The 20070-nt window shown below is 43.3% G+C and overlaps 1 protein-coding gene across 1 annotated transcript in view; it reads right to left on the bottom strand.

Annotated features, from left to right (window-relative positions):
* LOC148509086 (B-cell receptor CD22-like) overlaps positions 1-20070 on the bottom strand; it is a 66840-nt gene that overhangs the window by 4162 nt on the left and 42608 nt on the right. Inside the window, exons 5-8 of the mRNA XM_088443645.1 lie at positions 9736-9981; positions 4455-4575; positions 3248-3317; positions 1155-1225 (exon numbers count right to left, since the gene is read on the bottom strand). Of these exons, the coding sequence (XP_088299771.1) occupies positions 1155-1225; positions 3248-3317; positions 4455-4575; positions 9736-9981 (508 nt within the window). The remainder of the gene's footprint in view (positions 1-1154; positions 1226-3247; positions 3318-4454; positions 4576-9735; positions 9982-20070) is intronic.

Genomic DNA, 20070 nt, shown 5'->3' with positions numbered 1-20070 from the left:
TGGATGGATTTTGATGCAGTTTTCACTATTTTATAGGAAGGTTTAGGTGTATGAAACATTAATGTGTGACAAAGAGAGCTGAGCAGTGATGATTTTAGTAAAGCAAGTCAAAGAGAAAAACAGACGTCCGAGCTCTTTCATGTCTTATGCTGCCTAAACCATTAACAATGGACTTTGGCCTCCATTTACTAACAAGTTTTACCACCAAAACGAGTGATAAAAGTCACTGTGTATGATAAATGGTGCTCCAGCCAATCAGCTCCCAACCATCAACTGTTAGAAAAATGACATTTGGGAGCTGATTGGCTGGAGCACCATTTATCATACACAGTGACATTTATCACTTGTTTTGCTGATAAAACTCATTACTAAATGGGGGCCTTTATTCTAGACCAGTGGTTCTCAAACTCAGTCCTCAGGACCCCACACAGTTCATGATTTGCAGGACACCCAGCAGGTGCACAGGTGTACTCATTATTCACTGACACATTTTAAAAGATCCACAGGTGAAGCTAATTATTTCAATTGGGATTCTGTCAGGATACCTGCAAAACATGCACTGTGTGGGGTCCTGAGGACCGAGTTTGAGAACCTGTATTCTAGACCATGTAAAGATTGATACATATTATCTGGTTTATCCATAAAAATCGTTTTTACTGATTTAAAATTTCAGTTTTTCCCTTTTATCACCGTTCCTATTTCATTTATGTGAAAAATTATATTTTTCATTTCAAACTAGTCCAATTCCCGGTAAGAGTCTGCTTCAGCATGACAATATACACAGCACAGGAACAGACACCTGACTTGGCTGGTGTTGAACTGAGTGGAGACTGTTTTGCTCAAGGAGAACTTTACGTGGCCCTTTTGCAAGTTACGTCAAAACAAAATCTTTTCATGTTGACGGTAGGTGGAAAAACAACCAATGTTGTCTACAAGGCAATCTTATAAGACCCCAATTAAAAAAATAGCCTTAGATTCAAAATGACTCCCATGTGAAGCCGAGGCGGGTCGCTAGTTTGTTATATTACCCGGATAGTAGCCCCATAAATATTGCTCACAATTTAGAAGGAAGTGCAGTATCTTGTAGCGAGAAAAACAACAGCAACAACAACACAAAAAAACTTCTTTGCAGAGGTACTGTAGGAAGAACTCACGGGGTTCTGGTGCCCTGGACATTTCCATACTCAGGTTCTTCTTCAATTATTTGGTCTTGTCCCATCATGTGCTGAATCAAGGAGATAATAATTACAGACATAACATATTCAGATGTTTTCAGATAAACCATACTGAGATATTTTACTGATGAATTCATAAGAATTAACATGAAAATCTTATTCTGCATTTGAATGGGAGTCTGTGATGGAATTTGTTCTCAAGAGTTATTTGCTGGATTCCTCCCATCATATTTATTCCACGCGTTCTACCACATTTGCAGAATGAATTGCTCATCATCGTCCCAGCTCTATCTGTGGACTATATAGTCAGTGACTTATGGAAATACAATGTAAGATGGTGATGCATACATAGAACCCAAAGACTGCGCTGCTGCAAAATGGATTGTTCCATCCCAATAATCTTTGATTACGTGATCTTTTACCACAGCTTCACTCATTTCACACATTTATATACAATTCCAATTTGTGATGTAGATCTGAAAATGTTAAGGTTTAGTGGTTGACTATAGGGGAGCTGTATCAGGTCTTGGAGAGAGATAAAGTGAAGCAGTTACTCAAAGCAACTAGACACAGGGCCGGCACTTTCACTAGGCAATCTTAGGCAGCTTCCTAGGGGCGCCAGCCACTAGAGGGCGCCTGGCCTTCTGATCACCCCCTCCATTTGTCGGGTGCCTGCTGAGATTGTGTTACCAGAGGGCGCCAGGCTCCTTCTCTCCCCCCCCATGACCCCTCCCACCCCCACTCCAGATGCCAGAAGCAGCTGTAAGTACAGAGCTCACTCCTGAACTCCGTCTTCTGGGTCCCGCAGTGCACTATGGGAGTGATGTCATGACGTCACTCCAATAGTTCTGAGGAGCGGGCACCAGGGACAGGGGGCAACAGGCACTGGAGTGGGGTCTAAGGTAAGTAGTGTTTTTTTTTATGTGTGTGTGTATGTGTGTGTGCGCAGGGGGGGGCTTACTACTTGGGGCACTACAGAGGGCACTATAGGGGCCCTTACTACTGGGGGCACTACAGGGTCCCTTACTACTAGGGGCACTACAGGGGCCCTTACTACTGGGGGCACTACAGGGTCCCTTACTACTGGGGGCACTACAGGGGCCCTTACTACTGGGGGCACTACAGGGGCCCTTACTACTGGGGCCCTTACTATGGCACTTCAAGGGGCATTACTACTGGGGGCACTAAAAGGGCATCACAACTGGGGACACTGCAGGGGCCTTTACTACTGGGGGCAATGCAGGGGCCTTTAAAACTGGGGGCACTGCAGGGGGCATTACTACTGGAGGCATTAATTTTAGGGGCATTACTACAGGGGGCATTACTACTACTGGGGGCACTGCATAAGGGGCACCATTACAGTGGGCATTGCATAAGGGTCACCTTTACAGTGGGCATTTAGTGTTTTAGGGGAACTACAACTGTGGCCATTGTGTAAGACCTAATTTAGTGGGGCCCCTTAAAAATGTTGCTATGGGGCCAAAAAATTTCTAGTTATGCCTCTGATACTGTATATATATATATATATATATATATATATATACACACACACACACACACGTACGTGTGTGTGTGTGTGTGTATATATATATACACACACACACACACACACACACGTGTGTGTGTATATATATATCTGCATGTGCCCCCCTCTTCGAACTTATTTAGCCCCTCAGGTGAAAATGACTTTGCACAGGTGGAGTGGCGGATAAGTTTTGTGTTTTATTTAAATATATAAAAATAGATTTTTTTAACACAAACTTATCCGCCACTCCACCTGTGCAAAGTCATTTTCACCTGAGGGGCTAAATAAGTACAGGGGGGGGGGGCGAGGCGCATGCAGAAATTTTTCCTAGGGTGCCTAGAAGTCTAGCATTGGCCCTGACTAGACAAATGACATTTAGAGGTGATTGGTTACTTTGTTCTCTACTTTCTCTCTCTCAGCTTCTGCACTTTCTCTCTCTCTCAGAGGCTTGATACATCTCCCTCTATACTATGTACTTAGTTAACTGCCCAATATGCACTGGATGACACTGGGAGAGACACTGAACATGAATGATAAAAACACTCACAGGGAAAGGGATCCTGGTATTTGTTCCAAGGATTGGGGTGTCACCATGAGCTGACTTGCTGTTCCGTCTTCTAAAATGATAAAATTGAAACTCAGCGCCATATAATGAGTTTCACTACAGAAGGAAATTCTGACATTTTGCATCATCAAGTGGGCAAGACAATGTGTATGGTGACACAGGGGCAGTTTAAGAGAGGAGGGGGCGCATGTAAATTCTCTGTGTGGGCCCCCTTCTTTCTAGCAGGGCAGGTCTCCTTAAACATGGCGTCTTCGCTGTGTTGCTGGAGACAAAAGTACTGCGCATGTGCAATTCACCAGGAAAATGGCTGCCATGACATTTTCCTGGTGATTAGAATCTACAGCACGGACTGACGTGGGACACTGAAGAGGTAGTTATATTAATATGGGTGTAGGGTGTGTGGTGTGGGCCTGCCGAGACCCAGAGGCCATGTGCACCACACAATCTACACCCATTATAGATATGCCAATGTGATGACACTTGTTGCATCATGATGCTGTCCACTGAGATGGATGTGGCTTGTGGGCACAATGTTCTGCACATCCCCACCCTCCTGGCAGGCAAACAAGTTTCCTTGCAGTTTAATTACAGGCAGTCCCAGCAGTCCAGGAGGTCTCTACTTAATATATGAGTCTACTGGAAATAGTGATGCCCAAGACCTATTGTAGTTCACACATATTGTGTCATCTTCAGATGGTGTTTGCTTTTCCCTATGGGGTGAGTCCTGAGTTGTGAAGAGGGATCCTTTTGGATCTCTCAGCCCGTTTGACTTCTTTCACCTGATGTAGGGTCTCTCTGCACCTGCGTGATCCCCAGTTCACGCAGGCGCACTAGCACTGCAGAGTCAGACTGGGCAGTGGTAAGTTTTACCAAAGGATTTGAGGGGACAGCTGATCTTCAATGACTAGGCAAGTGGTAATCATCAGCTAACATGCTAAGTATTTGCCTCCCACAGTGTTTGGAATGGATCTCGCATGTGATAGTGAAAGTCTGAACAAGTTTGTGTTTGCACCAGACACCAGCTCAGCTTGGGAATGTTTAGTCCATTATATATATTTTTTTTTCATTTCACTTTTTGAAAAATATTTTTCAGAAATTTCAAGAAATGTAGGGCACATTCAAAATGTCATTAGTGCCTCATTACATAATCTTATATAGATGATCGCTGCCTCAGGACACATTTTATTACCTTACGTAGAAGTAAATGAACAGTATAAGCAGAATCAGAAGTACTCCGCCCAAAGCCAACAGAATCTCAAGTAGAAAATCATTGTCATCACCATATTGATTGTTTGGGTTTTGATCATCAGCTGTAATCAAGAAAATAACGTTATCACATTACATGATACTTTATAAAGATGCACAAGGTAAATATCTTATTGTATAGTCACCAATAGTGTTATTGAGGTAAACTGCACAAGCATAACATATCTACTGTACATGGTAAAATAATGCGTTATAAAAGTTCTTCATACTGTACATTATAAGGATATTAGAGAAGTCATTGAGGAGTTTCAATACTATAATATTCTATACAGGAACTATTAGTCTATGGGGCATATTTAATAAAATATGTGATCTGCCTCCGAATATTAAGAATCCTCATTGCCGGATATTGCAGCAATAAGGATTCTTTTTACGTCAGGATCTACCAATTTGAATCTCCTGTACAAAGGCTCTGATAAGAGCTCATTCTGGTGATCAGGTACAAGAGATTGCATCTGTGCCCACTATACTTCTACCTATGGATCCTCTCGTAGCTACTGTGTATATATGGCTATACAGCTGTGCAATGGAGAAAATGGAGACTTCCTGCAGCCCGCCGGAGAGGGATCGCAATATCCCTCTACAGCATGGCAGCCTTTTTGTAATCAGTGGGCTAATGCCATCTGAAGATGGAGTAAGCCCACACATGCAAGATCCGCACAGTTTCACCTTGAGGATCTTGTTAAATACAGTCCTCATAGAAAACTAATGGGGACAGCTGATGCGAATTCCTGCAGAAAGAAAGCAGGACATAATGTATCACTAATATATTTTGTTTTCCTATTTGGTACATTTAAGGGATATTTAAGTCTGTATATTTTAGGAGCAAAAATAATTCATAAATAGGCCCCTATGGATTCTAAAGTCATTTTTATAATAAACAAGTGATTAGAACAATTTTATGATGAATTTTAGAAAATATCAGCCGTGCAGCCCCAGTGTAGGAAAATAAAGTACTTTAAGTAGTTATCACATATACAAAAAAGAAAAGTAAGTAGTGTTAATGGGTGCACTGGGACACATGTTGGTACTTTAAAATTTAATATTTTTAATAGGCATGCATTAAAATATCTCACTGTATTTAATTTGTTAAGATAGTGAAATATAAAAAGATAGAAGTGTGCAAAAGAGATGAAAATGAATGTGTACAATAAAATATGCAAATGAAACCGTTGTCAATTTGTCATTCTTTCAATATGATCAGTGTTTAGTAACACAGTGGTTCATTACTTATTATAGTTTATTCTGTTATCTAGAGACACTATTCCCTCTATTATATTGCGGTCACTTTCATGCTCTCTGCATTAAATGGTGATCTCTGGAATGCTCCTTGTATTATATGTCAGTCACTGCAAAGCTCCCTGTATTATGTGGCGGTCACTGCAACACTCTCAAACACACCCCCTCAATCTGTTGACAAACTCTTCAGCATTGTGTCGCCTCCCATTGGTGGGCCTTTCATGCCTCAGTCTGACACTGTTCACTGGCCTTAAAAGCTTAGTTTTTGGACATTCTGAACAACCTTAGGGTCGCTCCGATGTTAACAATGTTCTTGATGCTGCTTCATTGCACATAGGCAATGGATCTTAGAAGCCGGCAGTGGGCAATTTTTTTTATAAAAGATAGCTCCTGCAGCATTTGCATATTTCTCAGATCTGCTGCTGCCACAGATGCAGCAACGACCCAGACTCTGAATCAAACCCATAGTGCTCTTGATGGACCATGGCTTTGCACTGGTCCCGATCAGGCGCTCATGTCTTCCCAGGGGCTACTTAAGAGACCATGAATATGAACTCGTAGCTGCATTCTAATGCAAATGACTTATTAGGAATAGTCTTTTGAAATGTAGTGTTTTTGCAAAAAAAATTCCAATATCAGGATTGGGACTGATTCTGAGGTGGACAAGGACAGCTACATCTTTTTCTGCAATTGCACGTGCGTCTTTATGCTAGTGCCACCTGCAATTTGTAAAGACCTCTTGGGCACACTCACTTACTCTTCCGGAAGTTGCAGGAAACTCCCTATTTTTGCAGGTAGTCCCCCACACCCCCCAGAAGAGTGGGTTATTTATCCTGCCGACTTGTAGTGAAGTGAGCAGGATGGAAAAATAATTGGCAGGAGTCACGGGTCCATAGGGAGGAAGGTGGGCTAAAATTACACAGGGCATTTTGTCTGGCACTGGGGAGGGGCCTAATGACATTATGTGCCCACCCACTAAGTGGTCAGCTGCATCTCCTCTCTGGGATTCTCCCAGAGGGGAGAATTTAAATGTCAGCAAGTATGCTGTTGGACTGTTTATGTTACTGTATCTGTAATTAACAAAAAGGTACATACTACTAGATAGAGTATCTGACTTATTTAAAATATATTACCCTGAGATTCATTACTACCATCAGATTGCCCTCTTCTTAATCGATGTGTTGCCTGATGCACTGATGCATCATTAGTGGCCTAGCACACACCATCACTTGTGGACTGTGCCTGCAGCTTCCAAGGTTCTCAACATGCTATAGCTATCCCTATGTTTTTGCCTATTATAGCCAAATAGGTGATCACTCATATCTCCAGACCCTACCGGCATCTGTCAAAGGCTGAGAACTCCATTCCATCTCACAGTAGCTGCCCCTATAAGGAGTAATGAGACTAGAGGGACTTTTTCAATCATAAAGGTCCAATTCTTTTGTGAGTTAAATTAAGCCCAATTCATATGGAATCAATCAGGAGTGAACTCTGACCTTGCACATAATCCTGTCCTCCATAAGGACTATGACCCCTATCAAACTGCTATTTCTATTATCCAGCAGATGGCACCGGCCACTGACCAGATAGTGATGATGACTAACTGACATGGAAGCTAGGGTCTGCCAGGGAATGCATAACAAGGCCCCTCAAGATGGTATGGTCACAACCTTTTGAGGCAACACATTATGTTGCTTCTTTTAGAGGAACAGTATTTACAACAGGGTGAGGTCATGTTCAGTGCTGGTCCATGCACCATTTAGTACAGGGACACAACCAACCAGAGCCGTAACTACACTTTTTGGTGCCCTGTGCCAGAAAGAGAATTGGCTCCCCCCTCATTTTTCAAAGGGATTTAATGCAATCAAAAAAGAGCCATGGCCTCATGGGGAAGGGCCAGGGAAGAGATAGGGGAGGTCAGGAGATGCTGGGGATGAAATAAGAGGAAGCTACAAGCAAAAATGATAATAAACAGAAATTTGACAGGCCCAAACAGCGCCCCCTGACCTGTGGTGCCCTGTGCCATGGCACCGGCCTCGCTACCCTAGCTACGGCCCTGCAACCAACCTCTTAGCAGCCATGGACACTCCTACTGTATGGAGGATTTTGTTATGCAGAAAACAGGCCATGGGAGTTTGCACCAACTATGTCAGTGGTAATATACCTTATGTATTATTGAAACTGACATGAAATAACTCTCGCAACTAGAGAAGAATTCTAATTACAATCCCCTAATTACAATCCCCATTCCTATCTATTTTGATATGACTGAATAAGGTTGCAAAGAAGAAATATGCTATGCAGAGGCTTTAGGTTCTTGGTGTCCCTCCCAGCCTGGGCAAAAGAAAGGTATGCATAACACGTTCATGATGGTGTGATAGCATGGGCCCTGATAGGTTGTACTGCTGGCCTTACAAAAGTCAGTGCCACGCATGATGCCTTGGGGTGTCAATGCAGACATGTAGGAAACTATAAATGGCACCATAACTGGGTGTGTGGAGCAGGAGCCAACACATTATCTGTCCTCATTTTAATATAGTATTACATGGTCAACAAAGAAGGCTCAGGGCCTGATTCAGAGCTGCACGTAAGCGGCCGCTCGTTCGCTCTGAGCGATGTTCGCACAACTGTGCATGCGTATGGGTCGTAATGCGCAAGCGCAAACCAGTCATTGTGGTCAGAAATCGTGCGCTCGTAAATCAACAAGGGGCTGCTAATTTGAGTGACAGAATGTACCGTTTGTGGGTGGTAACAGGGGAAGGTGCTTGAAAACAGGGGAGTGGATGTGCGAACGCAGGCGTGCCTCATGGTCAAAATGGCGTTTAATGGGAGTGCATAATTAGTAAAGGAGCGTCATCAACCACGTCACTTGGTTGTCTTTTAGCCTGAACTGCTCGCAGTGATTGGGGGAAGTAAATCCTACCACAAGCACTGCGAGCAGTTCAGACGCCTTTTCGATGTTCCTAATTAATCTAATAAATAGCGGAGATGACATGTGATGCGAACGACAAGGGGGCGTCTTTACAAAATAGCGAGCGCATTTTTCGTACGCTCGCTCAGACATAGAGGCGTCCACACACCGCAAAGAGCGAGCGCTCAATTTAAATATCCGGACCCTTTTTAAGAACGAGCGTCCACAAATAGCGTCCGGGTCTGAATCAAGCCCACAGTCCCATAAACTTTGTAGACCCATCCAACCCTCACAGCTTCTATTTACGGCTAGAGAATGGTGAAAGATACTTTGAAATGCCCTATGCCATTAGTACTTCTATTTGATTGAGTTCCACCGGAACATTGGTAGAAATTCATGAGCATTGGCTAGAATGAGCAAAATTTACCCTTAAAGACTATCCTGTTCATGTAATTTATTGTTTTAGGGCGTTATTCAGAGGTGGATGCAAATCCCATCTTGGTTGCGATCCCGAACTCAGTGGGTCTGCGAAAATTTCCAAATGTGGCAGCCACAAGGAATTGTACTGCAACAAACACTACAGGCATCTCAAATCCACCCCTCACGTACAAAGACACACCACTGATCTTCTGATAAAATCTATTGTCATTGGAAATAAGCTGCCCGAGCCTTTACCACTGCATACACATTCACAGTCACAGGCTGAGACACAGCCCCAAAACGACCTCAACACACCTGCATTTGCCTCATCATCCCCCCATTACCTCCCACAAATGTTCCCTGACTGTCAAGCACACAGCGTCCAAGTCCAGTCCTCACTTCGACTGCCATTGGTAATCTAACTGTTGCCAAATGAATCCAATCAACTTCGAGGTAGCATTTATCAATTACATTCTATAAAAGTATAGACAGTAGCTGATTGGCTGCTATGAGCAACATCCCCACTGGTCCTCTTCTCCACTCTTTTCATTGCTTGATACATACTGTAAACCCCTTATTTTTTTACAGTTGGTTCAAACAACAGAAACTCTTGGTATGGTCCTGAATTTCTGACCTTTAAAGTGAATCTCTTCGGAGGCGGAACTCCCAGCTTTGTTGTGAGCGATACAAGAGTAGTTTCGAGAATTCTTTTCAGTGCGGTTTACAAACAGGATCTGTCCTATTTCATTTAGTAACAAAGCTTTGTCCTTCATCCAGCTGTAGTGAGTCACGTTAGGTCTGCTGCCCAGGAAATCACACCACAGCTCAATGACTCCTTCTCTGGGCTCAGATGGAATAATGTGAACTTTTCTAGGAGCATCTACAGAACAGATGATTTGAGTTAGACATAACAAGGTATATTCAGTATAGCCAACATACTTACTATCTCCTATAATGCAGTTCATTCTGTGAAATCAAGAACATTAAAAAAAAACACGTAGTTTGTGGACTAAAAACATGATGCAATATAAGAAAATAGTATTTGAACAATTGTAGAAGACTGTTGTGCATTTAAGAAATTACTTAATTAATTAACTATGAGCAAATTGAAGGGAATCATTTTTTTCTGAGCCCGTTCTTTAATTTTGTTTGTTCATGTATTTTGTGTAGTCCTCTCACTGGGCCGGATTCATACCAATGTTTCTGTTGTCGAGTGATTATTTTTGTACTGCATATGCGTACGAGTCACACCGTGCATGCGCCAAGTTTCATTACCGACGGTGGTCGTTGTGTGATTGACAGTCAGGGAGTGTTCTTGTAGGTAATCGGGGGTGTCGACGCAAATGTAGATGTGTCACATCTCTGCGACTGCAAATTCATGCACAGTGGTTATGGCACCAGCGGCTTACTTTTGATGGACATTCGGAGCGACCATGGGGTCGCCGAGAACATCAATGCTTGGACCAATGTGTGACTGATGTTGCATCTGTGCATGCAAGTGCTGGAATTATAGTGCCTCTAGTGGGCGTCTCAATACAAATCCCGGCGGCTGTGACATTTGAATATTTTCACACAACCTCTGCGTATTGGATAGCAGGCGCAATGGTATTTGCATCCACCTCTGAATCAGGCCCACTTGTATCTTGTGTATTTTGTGTTAAAGTAGCCAGGGGCACCAAAATCGGGGAAGAGGGGTGCTAATTACCCAGGCCTGGGCATTTTCGGGTGAGCCCGGGCCAGATGTTAATGGCAACAAATGTGCTGACTATTTTTTCATGAATGTTTTTGGAAGGGGCGTGGCCACAGCTTATGGATTTGGCTATGCACCAATAGTATCGTCTGTGCCCCCCGCATTTCTAGACTACCTTGATAGTAGTAAACAGAATATCAACCTTTTTTTAAAATGTCACTAAGTAACCACCTATTGTAGAAAATCTATACTTTTAATACAGTTGTAGGGATAAATTTACTATAGTGAGAGTTTTTAGAAGTGAGTTTTAAAAGTGATGTTGCCCATAGCAACCAATCAGATTCTACTTAACATTTAACTAGCACCTTCTAGAAGATAATAGCTAGAATCTGATTGGTTGCTATAGGCAACATCACTTTTAAAACTCACTTCTAAAAACTCTCACTTTAGTAAATTTACCCCGTAATGTTTGTGTCTGTACTCAGAATTTTTTTTCCAGAAATCTACTCTTTGGAACTGTGGGGGCAATTCAGGCCCGTTCTCTAGGCTGCATTCACATGTAGCTGGCTGATTTTCGCTAACTGTGCATGCGTATGAGACGCAGTGTGTGCGCATGAACCAGTCTTATTCTGCACGTTAGTTTGAGTGACAGGAGGAGCCGTTTGTGGATGGTGACAGGGGCTGGTCCATGAAAATGGGGGAGTGGATGTGCGAACGCAGGCGTGTCTGTGCGTTCTAACGGTGTTTAATAGGCATGCATAATTAACATGGAGCGTCATTGTACACGTCACATGGTTGTATTTCACACTGCAGCGATCGGAGCGTTTGCGGCGGGGTAGGGTCAACCTTAAGTGCAGTGAGAGGCTTCGATGGCTCTATATGTTACTGTTTTCACATACAATTCCTGGAGAGGATCGTGTGCTGCGAAGGGAAAGGGGCGTCATAAGACTGGCTAGCGATCGCACTGCCGTTGCTCGCTAAGACATAGTGGGCGTACTAATGTCTTACCGTGCTATCGCAGCCTATGCATATAATAGCAGCTGCGTGCGAACGCATCTAGCAAGCGTCTGAATCGAGCCCCGTGTATGACCTATGGAAACAATGAAAAAAAAATTGGAATATTTTTGTCTATCTGTTCGTTCTGCCATCACACAAAAACGAAGGGACGAATTCGGATTGCAATTTCAATACTGTATAGCTCAGTCAACTAGAAAAAAACTAAGGTATGTATTATCTCCATGTGACATCATGGAGAGGAGCATTGAAGGAAAAACCAGACGCTTGTCACTGAACGTGTACAGTGTGCAGGCTCTTCAAACTGAAAATTACTAGATGTATATAAATATTTTTTATGAGACAGCTATACTTTGTGGGACTGTTTATAAACTATGAAGATAATAAATGTTTTTATCAAAGGTCATGAGGGTGGTATGAGGGCCCGACGTCCACAGGTGGGAGTTGTGCTTACAGCCCAACACCATGCAGGACGTTTGGCATTTGCCAGAGAACACCAAGATTGGCAAATTCGCCACTGGCGCCCTGTGCTCTTCACAGATGAAAGCAGGTTCACACTGAGCACATGTGACAGATGTGACAGAGTTTGGAGACATCAAGGAGAACATTCTGCTGCCTGCAACATCCTCCAGCATGACCGGTTTGGCAGTGGGTCAGTAATGGTGTTGGGTGGCATTTCTTTGGTGGGCCACACAGCCCTCCATGTGCTCGCAAGAGGTAGCCTGACTGCCATTAGGTACCGAGATGAGATCCTCAGACCCCTTGTGAGACCATATGCTGATAATGCAAGATAATGCTAGACCTCATGTGGCTCGAGTGTGTGAGCAGTTCCTGCAAGATGAAGGCATTGATGCTTTGGACTGGCCCGCCCGTTCCCCAGACCTGAATCCAATAGAGCACATCTGGGACGTCATGTCTCGCTCCATCCACCAACGCCACGTTGCACCACAGACTGTCCAGGAGTTGGTAGATGCTTTAGTCCAGGTCTGGGAGGAGATCCCTCAGGAGTCCATCCGTCACCTCATCAGGAGCATGCCCAGGCATTGTAGGGAGGTCATACAGGCACGTGGAGGCCACACACACTACTGAGCCTCAGTTTGACTTGTTTTAAGGACATTATATCAAAGTTGGAGCAGCCTGTAGTGTGTCTTTCCACTTTAATTTTGAGTGTGGCTCCAAAACCAAACTCCATGTGTTAATAAATTTGATTTCCAATGATAATTTTTGTGTGATTTTGTTGTCAGCACATTCAACTATGTAAAGAACAAAGTATTTAATAAGAATATTTCATTCATTCAGTTCTAGGATGTGTTATTTTAGTCTTCCCTTTATTTTTTGAGCAGTGTGTATATATATATATATATATATATATATATATATACACACACACACACACACACACTGGTTGAGTCTCCCATATCCAAAATTCTTGGGACCAGAGGTACTTTGGATATCGGAATATGCAGTATTTTGTTATATTTGCATACCATAATGAGATATCTTCGGAATGGGACCCAATACTAAGCACAGAATGCATTAATGTTTCATATGCACCTTATACACACAGCCTGCAGATAATTTTATACAATATTTTCAATAATTTTGTGGCTCAAGCAAACTTTGTGTACATACACTAAATTAATTTATGTTTCATATACACCTTATACACAGTGCCTGAAGGTAATTTTATACAATATTTTTAATAATTTGGTGCCTTAAATAAAGTTTGTGTACTTTGAGCCATCAAAAAGCAAATGTTTCACTCTTTCAGTCATGCTATAACAATCTGTATTTCAGAATATTCCGTATTTCGGAATATTTGGATATGGGACTATATATACACATACACAGTATATACATATATTGCACAACCCGAATGCAAACAGTTATATATATATATATCATCACGAGGTCAATAGAATACAAACCTTATCTGTGTGTATTTTATACACAGGTTCTATTTAACCATCCTAGACTGGATAGGAAATGCATATAAAAATATAACCACGGATGTCACATTGATATGATGTATGGTATTCAGAGAACAGGGCAGTATATTTAAAATTGTGTTCTGCTGTGCTTTCAATATTTTCGCTACTTGATGTTTTTACATATATTGAGATATCATATTTGTTATAAGTCACCTATGTATATTTTATAAGGTATGTTCTTATTAAAGGTTATGTTTTAGCTATATTTTCATCATATCATAATTGTTTATATATTATAAGAGTGCCTCACAAACGGAACTTTCTTTTCTGTTTTGCCTGTGCAAAACAAAACCTTATATATATATATATATATATATATATGTATGCATGTATAAATACACAGATATATATTTATCTCAAGATCTATTTCGCAGGAAAATCCAACTGTATATTAGGCACTAATCAGGCAGCTTATCTTGAGTTATGAAGTTTCAGTATACATGTCAATCCAGTAGATGGCGCACCAAGACAAATACTACATATCATAGAATTGCTGCTTGTGTTAATGTAGGTTAAGTGGCTTGCTCACGAGTTAGGACCTCCAAGCATCATTTTGTGTTATTCCCTGAAGGTAAAACTGCAAATTTTGTTTACATAGACATTTTGTGATCAATGTCTACATTATAAAATATACATCACAATACTAGATGCCTTTGTAAAATTAGTTCAGCTGAGCAATAACAGACATCCACATGAGCAAAGCTGTGACCAAACGCTAGTATAGTATAAAGCAGTAAGACTGGTTTGGGCTCTGTGCAGCTCTCTCCTCCTTACTTGGAGCCATATTCATTTTGAGTGGACCCACAATACTTTTCCGCCTCCCTGCCTTTTCGTGTGTTTTGTAGGCGGAAAAGTATCGCGCACGTGCCCGCGTATCCCAGTATTCAATTTGACAGTACGCGAAAATGGGACCCGACGACACTTAAACAAGCGTAAAGTACTGTCAGATTTGGGGAAATCAGCCTGACACCCCCCAAAAGATGCTCTGACATGGGGGTTTGCTATGGTTACCCCAATTTGGCTTGCTGAAGGTATTTGGTGTTTTTAAACGGGCTCAATAGCTACTAAATAGCGTTTTTGTATAAGTGGTGCAGAATAGTATTCAGGAGTATTTTTTGAACAAAATAACTTTTCCCAGCAAATTTGGGGTACTTGACATTGGGGGTCAGCATATTTTAAAGTTGCTAAAGTTAAGTTGAAAAAATTGTGAAAAATCCACCGTCCGCAAGCACCTGCAATGAAAAAAACACCTGGGGCATACTTGGGGACCCCCCAGAGTATAGTTCGCCTTTTCTTTTAACTTTGTCCCCCAACATTTTTTTTTTCGCCCCCAAATTCAAAGTGATTTTTTGGGGTGTCCTTAAGTGTTTTTTTGTTTAATTTTGAAGGCTGCACGGGGGTTCCCGTAATGTTGTACCCCAAAACCCCAGTTCTGCACTTTTTTCCGCCTGCTATTCATAGGCGAAACTTTTCCGCCTATTACATTGCATTGACTTTCTGCCTAGGCGGAAAGTCTTTCAAATTGAATATGGCGATACTTTTCCGCCTGGCGAAATTACGTCATCGGCAAACCTTTTCCGCGTTTCTGGCTTTTTGCCTCAAATTGAAAACGGTCCATAGTGTCAGCAGAAGTGCAGATAACACAGCAGCAGGATTTGTACTCCACTTACAAATAGCTGATAAAAACAGAAATATAATAGCATTATAACAAAGGATGCATCACATTTCTACAGCAATCAAGTTTCCAAGCCATTCCACCCTATTTCCTATTTGTAATTTTGCATTTTGTGAAATGTATTGTGTATAACAACAGAGTAGGGACAACAATAAATAATTGATTTCATTCTATGCAGATTTTGGGAATGGACTGGATTAGGACTAGCACAGCAACTACAGCAACTAATGCAGCATCTAAACTTCATAAAATAAAAGAGAGATGAATAAATGTGTGTATAATAATTAGGGGTGTGCACCGGCCACTTTTCGTGTTTTGTGTTTTGGTTTTGGATCTGGATCTTTCTTCGTGTTTTGGATCTGGATTGGTTTTGCCAAAACCACCCTTCCGTGTTTTGGGTTCTGGGTTTTGTGTTTTGGATCTGTATTTTTTTTAAAAAAAGCATAAAAACAGCTAAAATCACAGAATTTGTTGGTTTCTCTGCTCCTATGCTATTATTAACCTCAATAACCTTAATTTCCACTCATTTCCAGTCTATTCTGAACACCTCACACCTCACAATAGTGTTTTCATGTCCAAAAGGTTGCACCGAGGTAGCTGGATGACTATGCTAAGCGACACGAGTGGGCGGCACAAACACGTGACCCATCTAGGAGTGACACTGCAGTGGCAGACAGGATGGCAGTTAGAAAAACTAGGCCCCAAACTGTACATAATGCAAAGAAAAAAAGAAGTGCAAGATGGAATTGTCCTTGGGCCCTCCCACCCACCCTTATGTTGTATAAACAGGACATGCACACTTTAACAAATCAATCATTTCAGCGCCAGGGTCTGCCACACAACTGTGGCTGAAATGATTGGTTCGTTTGGGCCCCCACAAAACAAGCTGGCAATTAATGTGTCCCTGCACAAACTGGCTCTAGGGAGGCAAGATGTCATCCTCATCCTCCTCATCCACCGATTCCTCACCCTCTTCAGTGTATACATCCTCATCCTCACAAAGTATTAACTCGTCCCCACTTGAATCCACCACCACAGGTCCCTCTGTACCTTCTGGAGGCTGGTCTCCCTGGAAGAGCTGATAATTCATTTTGATGAACATCATCTTCTCCACATTCTATGGAAGCAACCTCCTACGCCTTTCGCTGACAAGGTTCCCGGCTGCACTAAACACTCTTTCGGAGTACACACTGGAGGGGGGGCAACTCAGGTAAAATAGAGCCAGCTTGTACAGGGGCCTCCAAATTGCCTCTTTTTCCTGCCAGTACAGGTATGGACTGTCTGACATGCCTACTTGGATGCTGTCACCGATGTAATCCTCCACCATTCTGTCAATGGTGACAGTATCATATGCAGTGACAGTAGACATGTCAGAAATTGTTGCCAGGTCCTTCAGTCCGGACCAGATGTCCAAACTTGGTCCTGCCTGCCCTGCATCACCGCCAGCGCGTTGCTTAGGATACCTAAGTTTTTTCCTGGCAGCCCCAGTTGCGGGAGAAAATGAAGAAGGAGCCATTGACATGTCACGTTCCGCTTCAGCTGACAGTGTGTTCACCAGCAGGTCTTTGCACCTCTGCAGGCTTGTGTCGGCCGGAAAGAGAGACACCACATAGGCTTTAAACCTAGGATCAAGCACGGTGGCCAAAATGTAGTGGTCTGATTTCAACAGATTGACCACCCTGGAATCCTGGCAAAGCGAATGAAGGGTTTCATCCACAAGTCCCACATGCCGAGCGGAATCGCTCCGTCTTAGCTCCTCCTTCACTTTCTCCAGCTGCTTCTGCAAAAGCCTGATGAGGGGAATGACCTGACTCAAGCTGGCTGTGTCTGAACTGACTTCACGTGTGGCAAGTTCAAAGGGCTGGAGAACCTTGCACAACACGGAAATCATTCTCCACTGCGCTTGAGTCAGGTGCATACCCCCTCCTTTGCCTATGTCATAGGTGGATGTATAGGCTTGTATGGCCTTTTGCTGCTCCTCCATCCTCTGAAGCATATAGAGGGTTGAGTTCCACCGCGTCACAACCTCTTGCTTCAGGTGATGGCGGGGCAGGTTCAAGAGTGTTTGCTGGCGCTCCAGTCTTCGGCACGCAGTCGCTGAATGGCGAAAGTGGCCAGAAATTTTTCGGGCCACCCAAAGCGTCTCCTGCACGCCCCTGTCGCTTTTCAGAAAATTCTGCACCACCAAGTTTATTGTGTGAGCAAAACATGGGACGTGCTGGAATTTGCCCAGATGTAATGCCCGCACAATATTGGTGGCGTTGTCAGATATCACAAATCCCCAGGAGAGTCTAAGTGGGGTAAGCCACTGGGCGATGATTTCCCTCAGTTTCTCTAAGAGGTTGTCGGCGGTGTGCCTCTTACTGAAACCGGTGATACACAGCGTAGCCTGCCTTGTAACGAGCTGGCGTTTCTGAGATGCTGCTACTGGTGACGCTGCTGCTGTTGCTGCGTAAGGTGATACATCTACCCAGTGGGCTGTCACAGTCATATAGTCCTTAGTCTGCCCTGTTCCACTTGTCCACATGTCCGTGGTTAAGTGGACATTGTGTACAACGCCATTTTTCAGGACACTGAGGACACTTTTTCTGACGTTTCTGTACATTCTCGGTATCACCTGCCTAGTGAAGTGGAATCTAGACGGGATTTGGAACCGGGGACACACTACCTCCATCAATTGTCTAAATCCCACTGCACTAATGGCGGATACCGGATGCACGTCTAACACCAACATAGCAGTCAAGGCCTCAGTTATACGTTTTGCTTCAGGATGACTGCTGTCGTACTTCATCCTCCTCGCTAAGGACTGTTGGAGGGTCAATTGTTTAGTAAAAGTAGTGGTGTTCCTACTTCCTCTCTGGGATGATGAACGACTCCCAGCAGCAGCAACAGCAGCAGTGGCAGCAGTAGGCGTAGCAATGCAGGATCCTCCAGAGGAATCCCGGATAGGAGAGTCAGTCATGCCAGTGACATGGCCTGCAGGACTACTTCCGATCCTGACTAAGGAGGAAATTGACGAGGAGGGAGTTGACGGTGGGGTTTGCAGGCGCTTGGATACAACAGGACAACGGGATTTAGGTGTCCATGGACTGCTTACGGTCTTAGCCAAAGTTTCTGAACTTGACAGTAACTTTTTATGAACGCGCTGCAGGTGCCGTATAAGGGAGGATGTTCCTAGGTGGTTGACGTCCCTACCCCTACTTATTTCACCTTTACATATGGTACATATGGCAAGACAGTTGTTGTCCGGATTTGGATAGAAATATTGCCAGACCAAAGAGGTGGAATGTTTGGTCTTCTGCCCAGGCATGACCGTGATGGGCTTTTTCATCCCACGGACAACAACTGTCTCCCCCGGAGCCTGATTTAAACAAACCACATCACCATCAGAATCCTCCTCGCCAACTTCCTCCTCAGCGCCAGCTACACCAGAATCCTCATCCTGTTGTACTTCAACAGTGACATCTTCAATTTGCATATCAGCAAGTGGACTGTGGGTGCTCCTTTCAGCACTTGCAGGGGGCGTGCAAATGGTGGAAAGAGCCACCTCTTCCCGTCCAGTGCTGGGAAGGTCAGGCATCGCAACCACCACCACACTTGGACTCTCCTTGGGGATTTGTGATATCTTCTTAGAAAGCACAGTTCTTCGCTGTGCTTTTGCCAGCTTAACTCTTTTGATTTTTTTAGTGGGAGGAGGGCTTCCATCGTCATGTGAAGCTGAACCACTAGTCATGAACATACTAGGGATCGACCTTAGCCGTTCCTTGCCACTCCGTGTCGTAAATGGCATATTGGCAAGTTTACGTTTCTCTTCAGCTGATTTAAATGTCTTTTTCAAGGTCATTTTCCTGAACTTTGCCATTTGGGATTGTATGTGCCCTCTACTATGACATTGGGCATCGGCCTTGGCAGACGACGTTGATGGCATGTTATCGTCTATGTCATGACTAGTGGCAGCAGCTTCACCACTAGGAGGAAGTGGTTCTTGATCTTTCTCTATTTTATTTTTATCGGAGAAAGTTTGGTCCTCCATTTATGTTATATCGATTTGATATATACGTGCGGCTAAACACAGAAAATAATTTTTTTTTTGGTTTGGACTGTAGTGTACTTTGGGGGTTACAGCACCCTTTAACGGTCAAGCCAGCCGGCCCTTTACTTATGACACAGGCGCACGCTTGGCACTACTTTGTTGATGCACGTGCGGCTACTGCGCACACAATTCACAAACACAGAAAATAAATTTTTTTTGGTTTGGACTGGAGTGTACTTTCGGGGGTTACAGCACCCTTAACGGTCAAGCCAGCCGGCCCTTTACTTATGACACAGGCGCACGCTTGGCACTACTTTGTTGATGCACGTGCGGCAACTGCGCACACAATTCACAAACACAGAAAATAATTTTTTTTTTGGTTTGGACTGGAGTGTACTTTTGGGGGTTACAGCACCCTTAACGGTCAAGCCAGCCGGCCCTTTACTTATGACACAGGCGCACGCTTGGCACTACTTTGTTGATGCACGTGCGGCTACTGCGCACACAATTCACAAACACAGAAAATAATTTTTTTTTTGGTTTGGACTGGAGTGTACTTTCGGGGG

The sequence above is a fragment of the Taudactylus pleione genome, unplaced genomic scaffold (genome assembly GCF_031769625.1).
Source record: "Taudactylus pleione unplaced genomic scaffold, aTauple2 ptg000332l, whole genome shotgun sequence".
In the NCBI taxonomy this organism is placed as follows: domain Eukaryota; kingdom Metazoa; phylum Chordata; class Amphibia; order Anura; family Myobatrachidae; genus Taudactylus; species Taudactylus pleione.
This window is presented reverse-complemented; position numbering and strand designations above follow the sequence as displayed.